Source organism: Solenopsis invicta, chromosome 16, assembly GCF_016802725.1.
Source record: "Solenopsis invicta isolate M01_SB chromosome 16, UNIL_Sinv_3.0, whole genome shotgun sequence".
NCBI classification, from domain to species: Eukaryota; Metazoa; Arthropoda; class Insecta; order Hymenoptera; family Formicidae; genus Solenopsis; species Solenopsis invicta.
The window spans coordinates 8,965,553-8,979,059 of NC_052679.1; the positions used below are offsets into that span (position 1 = coordinate 8,965,553).

Genomic DNA, 13,507 nt, shown 5'->3' on the forward strand with positions numbered 1-13,507 from the left:
TAATAAAGGAATATTAAATGTTAGAAATGTGAATTAAAATTTTAAAGTCAGTTTTCTCAATGAATGTTAAACGTAACGCACAATGGATATGAATAAAACGTAAGACATAAATGTGCCGTGCAAGATACAACGTAATTTATTATTTATCTGTAGTGTTTATTGAGGAAACTGATTCCAAAATTTTAATTTTTGTTTCTAATATCTAATATTATTTTATTATACGCAGAGTCTAACTTTTTTCTTTATTTTTACTTATTTTAAATTTTCTTTTCTTGCGCATCTGAGTTCTCTTCCTTCTAATCCTACCTTTTTGCATTTTTTATTATACCTTGTCGTTAAAATTCTACTATCTTTCTATTGTTTTTATATGTTTTTTTTCTCTATTAATTAATGTTTGTCGTATAAGATTAGAAAAAATTTTCTATTTGTTGTGTTACACTTGTTATATATTGGGAGAAAAAAAATATATATAAGAAAACGCATTGTGTACGGTTCAAGCGCATGTGATTCCGTTAAATGCTGGTATCGCACGTCCTTGACTGTTTCCGCCGGACGACACGCCAATAATCAATACGCATTATTTTTCCTCCATGTGTACGAATGAAAAAAATGGTTGAATTGAGCGCTGAAACGTGAAGAAACTTGCGTGCGCGTGACGCGACGATGGTCGTATGAAATAAGTTACTCGATAATTGTGTGTAATAAGCTTGTGTGTAATTTATCGATTTTGATAGGCACTGGTCTTTCGGACACCAGCAGTACCGGTTCCGCTCGTGACACTCCACCACCACCCAGGCCGCCAGCCAGGAGGCCGCCCGGTGCCGACATCACCGACATCGCCGAGTACACGCCGCACGCCTATTGCAATATCCAACCGCCGGACGTTACCCATGTGACGAGCAGTACCCCAGTTGGGCAGCAACAATCAGCGACGCGGCGACCGGGCGCCGATCGTGTAAACCGTTACGCACATGTGGTCGAGGATCAGAATAATACTGGTACCACCGGTCGCTGGAAAGTCTCCGCAAAGATCCAGCAGCTATTGAACACGCTGAAACGGCCGAAACGTCGACCGCTACCAGAGTTCTATGAGGACGACGACATCGAGTTGGAGATTGCAGCAAATCCAAAAGATCCCAATGCTCCCAAACCCGAAGGTGGTTCTATGACATCAGCGGTGGGCGAAACATTGTCGGTGCCATCGGGCTTGCCACGATCTCTCGAAGCCGCCATTCAAAGGTAAGCTATCAGTGCGCATGAATTTTCGATGATTCGAGAAAGGGAGAGCGGAGATTTTTGCATTCAGCGATTTATATAAGAACTGTACAGTATTGTAATATATTAGTAATATTACAGTAATATTACAAATTACAGTGAAATGTTATAGAAATCTTAGAGAAGAATTATAATATTTCGATATATTATAATGTAATATTGTAGTTGCAATTACTGTAATATTACCACGCAACATATCACAATGTAATATTTTTGTGATCTTTCTAGCCCTTAGCTCTTGTCAAAGCGTGGTGACTTCTCAGCGTATTTCTGTGGTATGCGCTTTTAAAAATTTACACAGGTATACGGGACTTACAATTTAAACACTGGTTCCGAACGGCTTAATTTAAAAGAGTTGTCATAGCAAGATACCTTTGATGATTTGCCATTGCCTTCCGGGAGGTAGTGATCAAATAGAATTAGATGTTTCTGATCAGTGGGATTTGAATTTCAGCATAGAGAGCAGACGCATGCCTTTCTGCGCCACAATTACATTTCTGTAATATTTGTATTATATGCGATATGACATATGATTTTGAAATGTTACTGCAATACCATGTAAATGTTACAATACGGAAGAGCAAGATGTACCGCTGATGGATAGACATGGCGGTGTTCTATTTTTTGTAATTATGAAACTGTAGGATAAAGTGAAAGACGCAGCATTATGAGATTGGCTATCTAATCTTGGTTATGTTTTAATGAAATGATATCTTTTGAAGGTGAATCCCCAAAATTGAGCTTTAAGATAAAGAAATTATATATGATAATACATAAATAAATTCTATACGAAAGTACAACTACAATATATTTGCAATATAAAAAATATTAAAGTATTTTAATTCCTCTGCCACATTAATATAATTATGATGTATCGTTATTGTATTATTATGATTCATTTTTGGATATTTTAATATTTTAATATTGTAATACCTGTGTAATATTTCTGTAATATTAATGCTATATCTTATTGTAATATTACTGTGTGAATATTAATATTATATTACGTGTTATATGGGAATCTATTTTGATGTTCAGGTATGGCTCGGCAACGTACAAAGCACCCGTTGCTACCGTCCTGGATCCTAATGGCAAGCTTTGCGTAACGCTCACATACGGAAAACTGCTCAGTCGCTCTCACAAGATTGCCTATACTCTTCTGAATAAGGCTCTAAGTCGCGGCGGGGATTGCTGCCTGAAACCTGGCGACAGAATCGCCCTGGTTTACCCGAACAACGATCCGATCAGCTTCATGTGCGCTTTTTATGGCTGTCTTCAAGCCGGCATCGTGCCGGTGCCCATCGAAGTACCTCTGACCCGTCGTGACGCGGGTTCCCAACAGATCGGATTTCTCTTGGGAAGCTGTGGAATTCAGGTAAGCGGAGCACCGTCTCTTGCCTTAACCGTCAGACGACATTCCTTTCCAACAATATTTGCATGTTCAATTAGCCGTGCAGTGGTGCAATTTGCATTGCAATTTGCGTTAATGTACGTGACAGCTCATTCGACCTTGGGAATTACTAATGTCTATATATATATATATATATATATCTTAAAATTTTTAGGTGGCACTGACTAGCGAAGCGTGTCTGAAAGGTCTGCCAAAAACAGCGGCTGGTGAAGTGGTAGCTTTTAAGGGCTGGCCGAAACTGCACTGGTTCGTTACTGAACATTTAGGCAAAACGCCCAAGGACTGGTTAGCGCCGCCACGGCTCACCGATGACACGCCCGCGTATATCGAATACACTACTGACAAGGACGGCTCCGTGATGGGCGTGACCATTACTAGGGCGGCGATGATGGTTCACTGTCGTGCTCTTACGCAAGCCTGCGGCTACACCGAAGGCGAGAATGCCGTCTGCGTACTGGATTTTAAACGGGAAGTCGGCCTCTGGCATAGCACCTTGACTAGCGTGCTAAACGGCATGCATGTCATTTTTATCCCTTATGCTCTGATGAAGGTCAATCCTGCCAGCTGGATGCAGATGATAACGAAGCATCGAGCTAGTGTCGCGGTGGTAAAATCGCGAGATCTTCACTGGGGTTTGTTAGCCACTAAGGATCACAAGGATGTCTCTCTGGCGTCATTGAGGTTGCTACTTGTTGCGGACGGCGCAAATCCCTGGTCTCTCTCATCCTGCGATCAGTTCCTCTCAGTGTTCCAGTCCAAAGGACTTAGGCCGGACGCTGTTTGTCCGTGCGCTTCCTCGAGCGAGGCTCTTACAGTTTCCGTGAGAAGGCCAGGACGCGCAGGAGTGAATGCGACTGGTCGTGGAGTCCTCTCTATGTCCGGCCTGAGTTACGGAGTTGTTAGAGTAGATCAAGAGAACTCTCTTACGTCATTGACGTTGCAGGATTGCGGACAAGTCATGCCTGGAAGTGAGTTTTTAAATTAATTATCTTGAATATTTACTTTATGACGTATCATTCAAGTAATAACGATTTATCTTCATGTTTTTCACAGGTATAGTAGTTGTTATTAAGATGGAGGGGCAGCCATTTATTTGTAAAACTGACGAAGTGGGTGAAATTTGCGTGCACAGTGCGGCAACCGGTAGTCAATATTGGGGCTTACAAGGACTTACCAACAATACCTTCAAGGTATCGCCCTTACAGGTCGACGGTGCCGCTTTAGGTGATGTAGAATACACACGCTCAGGCTTGTTGGGTTTTCTTGGTCCTGGAGGACTTGTGTTTGTCTGCGGATCGCGGGACGGTCTCATGACGGTGACTGGCAGGAAACATAATGCCGACGACATTATCGCCACTGTGCTGGCGGTCGAACCGATGAAATTTATTTACCGTGGTAGAATCGCCGTTTTTAGCGTGAAAGTTCTTAGAGACGAAAGGATATGCGTCGTTGCTGAACAACGACCTGATTGCAGTGAGGAAGAGGTGCGTTCTGAAATTAAAAGTTACTTTCAAAAAAAAAAGAAAAAAAAAGATTGAGAAAATGTTATTTTAAAAAGGAAATGTGCTTATCAGAAACCGGCTTGAGTATCCTTAAAAATGTCTTATCATTTTATACAGAGCTTTCAGTGGATGTCTCGAGTGCTGCAAGCGGTTGATTCGATCCATGCGGTAGGAATATATTGTCTTGCCTTGGTACCACCCAACTATCTGCCCAAAACGCCACTTGGCGGCATTCATCTATCGGAAACGAAGCGCCGCTTCCTTGAAGGTGCCCTTCATCCTGCTAATGTGCTCCTCTGTCCTCACACATGTGTCACCAATTTGCCAAAACCGCGCGAAATCCATTCAGGTAAGTGAAGCAAAGTCTGTCGGCAGGTATCGCGTCGATATCTTTCGAGACTGATAGGTATCGACGTAAACCTTAAATAATGAAAATCATGCAAACGTCCGTAAACATATTTTTTTTTTAATGTCAGAGGTTTCCTTCTCTTTACAAAAATCTTTCTATGTAGAGAATGATTCCATTTTAATTGCCCATCTCGAAATATCTCAGAAGAAAGAAAAAAATAGAATATCAATCTCAGAACAACAAAAAAAAAGTTTCAAACAAAAGTTGTATGGTTTGAAAGAAAATAAATAATGATAAAAATTTTTAAAAAAGATATATAATTACATATTGCAAATTGCATAATTTTTTTGAAGAATATGTATATTTTCTTTACACACATTGAGTATTCTCATTATTTTGTGAATAAAAGTAAAGTAGTTATCAAAAAAATAAATAGTTTACAAGATATTTAATATTTTATGCTAAAATATATGCTAGAATTAAGTAAATATCTTCAAATTGATTTTTTTATAACTATAGTGAAATATTTTTTTATCCAGAATAATTAGAGGAATTATGTACAAAATATAATTTTGTATAATTTTATTTTTAAAAATGATACTTTTCACATGATTTTAAAAAATTGATTTTTTTGAAAATTAATTTTTATCATAATTTGTCCCCTTTCAAACCAGCCAAATAGCTTTTGTTTGAAACTATAATAAATACATTTCTTTTGTGATATTTAAAGTGAGCAATTTAAAAGTGGGACACTATAAAGTTTTTTTTTTTTTTTCTAAATTAACTTTTTATAAGGAATGTAATGTAAAATATTAATAGAGATATGAAATGAAAAAAGAGATCAAATTTAATAAAAAAAGATTTAACTCAAAAATCAAACAATTATATTTAGCATGAAAAATTGAGTTTTAAATATGAGTCAGAGTAGTTCGATAAACTTATTGAATTGTATGTAAATTGTCCAAAATAATAAGCGAAGAGAGAGAAAAGGGAGAAATAAGAAAGAAAATGTATGTATGTATGTGTGTGTGAAAATGAAAGAAGAGTAGCAAGAAATCAGGAAAAAATGTATTATTAATTACAAATTTTTCTTTTTCTAGAATTCTATGTATATAGAATTATGAAATGCCTATACTTGTTGGTAGCCTTGGTGGAAATAAATCGCTGAAATTGTTGAACAATTTTGAAATAATTGAAACAAGTAATAAAAGTTACTGAATATCATTGAATATATCTCAATAGATGTAAATTATACTTTTCATATTGAAATACTGTGCATTCCGAAGATGATATTAAAAATTATAAAAATATAAGTAAAAACATAAATATAATCTTTACAAATTTATTAATAAAAATTGAACATTGAAATATGCTAAAATGCTATGAATTCTAACAAAAATTAATGAAAATGATAGGAAAGTAATGAAAGTGAAACGAAACAAACAAAATTTAGCTTTTAATAAAGTTTTTTTATTTAAATATTTACAATATTTATAATACAAATGTTTAAATTTACAAGTTATTGTAATTATAAATAAGTAAGTTTATAATATTTTAATAGATTTTTTTATCTTAAAGTGCGTTAAATTATTTATTGATTTATAATTTCAAAACTTGGACTATCTTTAGTCCGATTCGTTTATACATATTGCATTTTAATTAATTCTGTTAAATAATTTTATTATACATTGCGTCTATTTTTATTTTGAAATTTACTGAATTTGTTATCATATCTTAACATTTTTTATTAACTCTCTTTGAAATTTTTGTGAAAGTGGTTACATTGAAAGAGATTTTTATGCAATTCAGTAATATTTCAGTATTATTTATTACAATTTCAATAAAATGTTTTCGTCAGGGAGAAATCTGGTACATACTTGCACGGTGTCTTCATACATATATATTTTAAAGTAGATGTACAAGAACGACGAGAAAAAAATTTATCCATTTTTTTAGTTGTATTTCTTTACTCAAATGTATATAAAGTATTTAAACCTTTGTTGCATATATATTTTACACACGAAAATGAATTTTCTTAACGATTAAATATAATTGTGTTTCCTTTGAGATATTGTGTGGTATGTGGTGACCGTTGTGTACCTCTTTGAAAAATATTTGCAATTTACATTTGTTGCAAAATACTGAGATTAGAACAAAGTCACATTTTGTATTTTATTAACAATTCTTATACTGTTAATTATGTGCTTAGCATGTTATTCCATTTAGTTGTCCTTCTTTCTTTTGGCTGAGTTCCGAATATCCTAAGTAGTATTCTAATTAAGTACAAATGTAATTGATTTTAATGATCAGTAAGAGGTATTTAACTGGACTATTTTATTACTAGAAAAACCATATTATTTATCTTCTTGTATTCCATGCTTTTTTATATATTTTCCTTTTTAATTTTACACATTGGTATTTTAATGTACAACGTAGTCAATCTGGAATCTGTATCTGGACTATATGATTCATTGAAAAAAAAGACGTTTAAATTTGAACATCCATGAAGCCAGTAAATTGTGAATGCGCGTTGTTAAAGACCTGTGGAGCTGAAAACCCATAAACGCTTGTTTTGTCGGCGAAAATCGACGGCGAAAACTAGATTGCTCTAGAGCTTTGTTTTTTCCGGCCTCAGTCAGGGGAGAGTGTGTGAGCTACTCATTATTGGGTTGAGTGTTTGTGTTGGTTTACTAACGGAATGGTGCGGGGGCGTGTAGCGGGGGATTCTGTTGCAGATGTCGGTCCGGCCAGCGTTATGGTAGGGAACATTGTCCAGGGTAACCGATTGGCTTCCGCGCAGGGACGGGATATGGGTGTCCTAGACGAGGATAGTGATAATGCCAAAAAGGTTTGTAAGTTCAATAAAACTCAGATTTTGTAAAAGTTAGCATCTTTTTGGTAAAATCTAATGGTAAAATTCAATTTTTACTGATATTTTTTTAGAGAAAACTGGTAAAAATTTTTTTTTTTATTAAAAACAATAAAATGTATAGAAAATCTTTTTATATTCTGCTTTGCATTGAATTTAATTGATGAAGAGATTTTCTAAATGAAAAATACACACGAGAAACTTAACAAAAAAATATTTTATAAATCCTGAAACAGACCACTTCAGAAATTACTATTATACAAAGACAGATTACAATATTTTGAAGGATCATACAAATTTTAATTATCTAATAAAACAAGATGAAATAATCAATTAAAGTATTTGGTGGTAATTTTTATTTGCAATTAATAATTCTATTTCAAATGATTGATTAACATGAAAAAGAGATAGAGATGATAAAATTGCCCCGCCATTAACCCTTATGATACAATGTTTTTCTCATGAAATTAAAAATTGGTAAAAAAATTTAGTGATAGTGTAAAAACGATCAACTCATGATCAACGGATTTCAGGTTTGATTTTAATCGTCGATTCTAACATTTCATGTATGTTTTCCGAGACTGCATCAAAGTCTAAGGACTAGAGTTGTATCAGTTCTAAGAAACTAGTTGTACTAAATACATTTGAATGAGAATGGTTAAACCGTTCGAAAGCAGATCTTAATGCTCAATGTTTTCTAACTAAATTTACAAACATTTATAAGATTCCTCAAATTATGCTCCGCATATTTGCCGAACTTAAAATACAATTTTTAAGAACAAATGTAATATCACGAAAATTAAATTAGTTGTACTAAAGCCTAAGAAACTAGGGTTATATAAATCTAAGAACTTAGAGCTGTAAGAACTTAGGACTGTGTTCTAAAAAAGTCTAAAAGAATTTAGAGGCTGTGCTACATTAATAGGTCCATGACTTCTATTAAAGCTTGTATTAAGCTTGTATTAAGAACAAAGAAGTTGAGTAGTAAGTTCATAAAGCCCATACACTGGACTGGAACTGACTTGTTAATGAGAGTTACAGGGGTACTCTTTAGATTAAAGGGTCGATTCTGTAACCTTAACGATGTCGTTATAGTATTGTTGCACAAATTTTTTGTATCACGTAATAGCTGGGCAATGATACCATAACGACATCGTTAAGGTTATAGAATCGACTCCTTAGATGATGTCTGAGGATTTACGTAGTCTCATCTACTTCCATTAGTACTACTATCATTTATATTTGCAATTTTTTGTTTTAACAATGTATTTCATATATTAATTTAAATTAAAAAAAAACTTATTATAAGGTTTTGTTACTATTGTATTAAACATTTATTGGTTTTTTTTTTTAATTATAGTGATTAATATATTTTATTAATTAAAGCAAAAATATATTTTTATATAAAGTTATTTTATTATATTTCAGCATTATATATTAGTTATTTTTCCATTAGCCAGTTTTCCATTAGATAAAATCTGAAATAGTAAAAATTGAAATTTACTATTGTTTTTTTACATTCACTGGATTTTTGCGGCCAACTTTGGACCCTACATGAACTTAATGTAGGGTTACTGCATTAATCGCTGAATAATTCTTGTAAATGATTATTTACGAAAAATATGTTAAATTAATAAGACTTTTAAATAGTAAATTGCAAATTAAAATTGTTTTTTAGATCTAATTTTTAAATAGATTTAAGTAAAATATTTTTACTTAAAAATATAATTATATTGAGTTTTTATTTGTTTATTAACTTCAATTTTGTTCAATTTCTTATTTATTTGTTGATTGGTGAAGTAACGCTATATAGAAGAAAGAAGAAAAAGGGTACTTTAATTTTTAATCTTTATATATTATTCATCTTTCAGTATCAATTTATCTCCGAAATTCTACGATGGCGCGCTGTCAGCACTTCGGACCATGTGATATTTACATCGTTGAATGCAAAGGGCACCGTGACTACCTCATTGTCTTGCTCGCAGTTGCACAAAAAGGCTGAGAGGATCGGGAATTTGCTCTTGGATCGAGGAAGGGTCAACACTGGGGACCACGTAGCACTTATTTTCCCACCCGGTACCGATCTGATATGCGCGTTTTATGGTTGTTTATACGTTGGTGCCGTGCCGGTGACTATTAGGCCACCTCACCCACAAAATCTCCAAACGACCCTACCGACCGTTCGCATGATCGTGGACGTCAGCAAATCCGTCCTCGTGTTGACTAACCAGAACCTCCTTAAGTTGTTGAAGACAAAGGTAATTGGAAACGTTCATTGATTAAAAAAACGAAGATCTACGTGTTCAATGAGAGTTGTGTAATTTTCCGAATAAGAAATAACGAATAAAGAATAAAATTTTAATTTATAAATAAAAAATAATTTTTTAGTTTAATAAATATTTGTTTATCTTGAATAATCATAAATAAATTTTTATTCAAATAAGATTTAATTTTTATTTATAAAACTTTATTCCTTATTCGGAAAATTATTCAATTCTGATTTTACTGTTACCCCTTTAGGATGAATTCGGGCAATAAAAAATATTTTTTACTACGGATATTTTTGATATGATAATGCAATCAAGTTTTATCATTTTTTTTAGTATTTTTTTCTAAATAATAATAACAAATTGAAAGGAAAATAATGCAGTTAGTGAATGATAAAAATAAAGAATAATGCGAATAAAGAATAATGAATAATACAAATAATGAATAAAATTTTATTTAAATAATAAAATAAATAACAATTATTCGAATAGTGCTAAACTCTGTCTTTGATTGATATTGTTTCGTACACAATTAAAAAATTTGTATTAAATTTATTATACATATTCCAAACAATTCAATCAAGATTTATGTTAATTTAATATTAAATAAAATAAATATCTTAGAAAGCAACATAAATATTATTTAAAAAATAAAGATAACAAAAGATGTAACATTTTGGTACAATTTGGAGACAAATTTTGAAAGCATATTTCTTCAATAAAAATCAACAATATTTATAATACGTTGATACGTACATTTTATTCATTTCTTTTAGAATTTACATTTCAACACTATATTATTTTTGTTATTTGTTTTTTTAAATCCATAAATTATATTATTTTAACGTTAAGAAATACTGAATATTAATGTAAAACAAAATATTCGAGCAGCACAATACATCATAAATTAACCGTCTGATATGTTGAAAATTTAACACAAAAATTTTAATATGAACCGGTTTTAACATAAATGTATTCTGCTTCGCGTAGGAAGCAAACAACGTGGTCGACGTGAAAAGTTGGCCGATGATCCTAGATATGGACGACATGCCAAAGAAGAAGCTACCAGTGATGTATCGGGCACCCACCGCGGAGATGCTGGCCTATCTGGACTTCAGTGTCTCGACAACGGGCATGCTCGCGGGCATCAAAATGTCTCACGCGGCAGTCACTTCGTTGTGTCGTGCCATGAAGTTGGCGTGCGAGCTTTATCCCTCTAGACACATTGCCCTCTGTCTGGACCCGTACTCGGGCCTTGGTTTTGCCTTATGGTGTCTCAGTAGTATATACAGTGGACATCATTCTATATTGATACCACCGTCCGAGGTAAGTATCACAATTCTTGTGCTTAGTGAAGAAATTTAAGAACGTATTATTCATATAATTCCTGCAAAATTGAAATTAGAATTGTGTTAATATTTATATTTTTATATATTTGTATAATTTATACTTTAAATAAACGATACACATACATAAGTTGCGAGAATAAAATTATATTTTTATATTTTATTTATTTTAGTTGTTATTAAAAATCAGAATTGAATAATAACTAGTTAAACAATTAAAAGTTAAACAATAAAGTTAAAAAGTTCTTAATTTTTAACGTATTTAATTTTAAATAACTTAATTTTTAACTTTAATTATTTTTAAAACACAAACTTGAACTAATTAATTTTTTTCTTAATATATGAAAACGTGTAATTTATCCTTAATTTTGTTACCAGGTGGAAGCCAATCCTGCGCTTTGGTTATCGGCGGTCAGCCAGTCTAGAGTGAGAGACACGTTCTGCTCATACGGTGTTATGGAATTGTGCACTAAAGGACTCGGATCTTCAGTTCATGCGCTCAAAGCGCGCGGCGTCAGTCTAGCGTGTGTGAGAACATGCGTCGTCGTCGCCGAGGAGAGGCCACGAATAGCATTAACGTCGAGTTTTAGCAAGTTGTTCTCTGCACTTGGTCTAAGTCCGCGCGCAGTCTCCACCTCTTTCGGCTGCAGAGTAAACACTGCCATTTGCTTGCAGGTAAAATTGATTACCAAGATTATTTGTTTTTATAGATTCTGTACAGAAAAAAATCCATAAGTATCAAATAAAAATTACTATAGTTTATTTAACAATCATTGCTTTGTATGTAAGCATATTTTATTTAATTTGATTCTTGGGGTAAAGACAGATTATAAACCTTGTATATAATTTAACATTCACTTTGTAATTTAACATTCTTTACAGATTAAAAATTATTATTTGGCACTAAGAATCGCCGTGACTGACATAGGCCTTCTATTCTCGTGATACTTTAAAGAATTTGATTTTAAATTCCAAGCAAAATATTTTACTTGAATATTATAGTATATGCAATATTTTTTCGTGTAACCAAGTTATGTCTATTTAACATTATACAATTTTATTTCAATATTTAACATTTTGAAAATAAAAGTATTCTCAGAACAAGAATATTCTTTCTTTTCTTTTGTGTGAAGATCTATTCTTATACATCATTTTATGCATTCTACTCCATAGGGAGCATCCAGTCCGGAGCCTTCGACAGTTTACGTGGATCTTCGTGCATTACGCAACGATCGAGTTTCTCTAGTAGAACGAGGTAGTCCGCATTCTCTGTGCCTGATGGAATCGGGAAAGCTGTTGCCCGGTGTGAAAGTAATCATCGCCAATCCCGAGACCAAGGGTCAATGCGGAGACTCGCACCTAGGTGAGATCTGGGTGCAGTCCTCACATAACGCGAGCGGTTACTTTACTATCTATGGCGACGAGAGCGATTACGCTGATCACTTCAATGCGCGACTGGTTACTGGTAACACAAGCGAGGTTTATGCGCGGACTGGCTATCTTGGCTTTCTAAGAAGGACCGAGAGCGTTCAGCAGTCGGTAATCAGCGATGTGCCCGGTGATACTAATAATGCGCCCGAGGCCGATCTCGTACCGAGCGATCCGGAGCTTCATGACGCCGTCTTTGTTGTCGGTGCCCTTGATGAAGCCATTCTACTGCGAGGTATGCGCTACCATCCGATAGACATCGAAAACAGTGTCATGCGGTGTCATAAGAAAATCGCAGAATGGTAAGTTCTTTCAAATTCCAGTTCAGTTTGGATGCAGGTATTCTCTAATTATGACTATCTTGATTTACGAATTTTCTTACGATTAGAAATGTACGATTTACCAAATTATGCAGCACGATTGTGAGATTAAGAATAGCAGTGACATTTTGAATTATATGTAATTTTATATCATAAACGTAATTTTAAATCACATTTTATTTTACAAACACCATTTTAAATTATATATAATTTTATGAAATAGAAATTATATTGCTTTTTTTATGACACATTTTAAACATATATAAATGTACCAGCATTCATTAACTAAGTAATCTAAATTAAATATTAATTTTATAATACTAAATGTTAAAGTTATTTTTGAGAAAAATAGATATATTTTTAACAGAACAATATCGTTTTTAATTACTTGTTAAAGTAAAAAATTATATATATGTAAATATAATATTTTTAATATATTTGTTACTATAAAATTAATATTTTACTTAAAACAAAGATTAATTTCAACATATGATTAGAAAACAATATTATTTGTTTCTTAAAAATATGCTTTATTTTTCAATTAAATATCTCTAATTTTTTCAAGTTAGATATTTAAAAATTAATTATATATAACTGTATATTTATATATAATATATTAAAATTTTTTTTATCTCCTAAATAGAAGTCTATAATCGTTTGTACAATAATAAAATAATTATTTTGCATAATTAATGTTTTATTTATATGAGATACAAATGCTGTTCGACTTACAATTAATT

General features: G+C 32.9%; 1 protein-coding gene across 10 annotated transcripts in view; it reads left to right on the top strand.

Annotated features, from left to right (window-relative positions):
• LOC105198543 (disco-interacting protein 2) overlaps positions 1 to 13,507 on the top strand; it is a 71,180-nt gene that overhangs the window by 50,150 nt on the left and 7,523 nt on the right. For 8 of the 10 annotated variants that reach the window (XM_039459201.1, XM_026138957.2, XM_026138956.2 and 5 more), the window contains 10 exons: positions 735 to 1,239; positions 2,314 to 2,650; positions 2,841 to 3,654; positions 3,740 to 4,170; positions 4,306 to 4,537; positions 7,255 to 7,385; positions 9,278 to 9,664; positions 10,664 to 10,999; positions 11,398 to 11,694; positions 12,193 to 12,749. In XM_039459201.1, the coding sequence (XP_039315135.1) occupies positions 735 to 1,239; positions 2,314 to 2,650; positions 2,841 to 3,654; positions 3,740 to 4,170; positions 4,306 to 4,537; positions 7,255 to 7,385; positions 9,278 to 9,664; positions 10,664 to 10,999; positions 11,398 to 11,694; positions 12,193 to 12,749 (4,027 nt within the window). The remainder of the gene's footprint in view (positions 1 to 734; positions 1,240 to 2,313; positions 2,651 to 2,840; positions 3,655 to 3,739; positions 4,171 to 4,305; positions 4,538 to 7,254; positions 7,386 to 9,277; positions 9,665 to 10,663; positions 11,000 to 11,397; positions 11,695 to 12,192; positions 12,750 to 13,507) is intronic. The other 2 variants (XM_026138958.2, XM_039459198.1) reach the window with 1 other exon arrangement.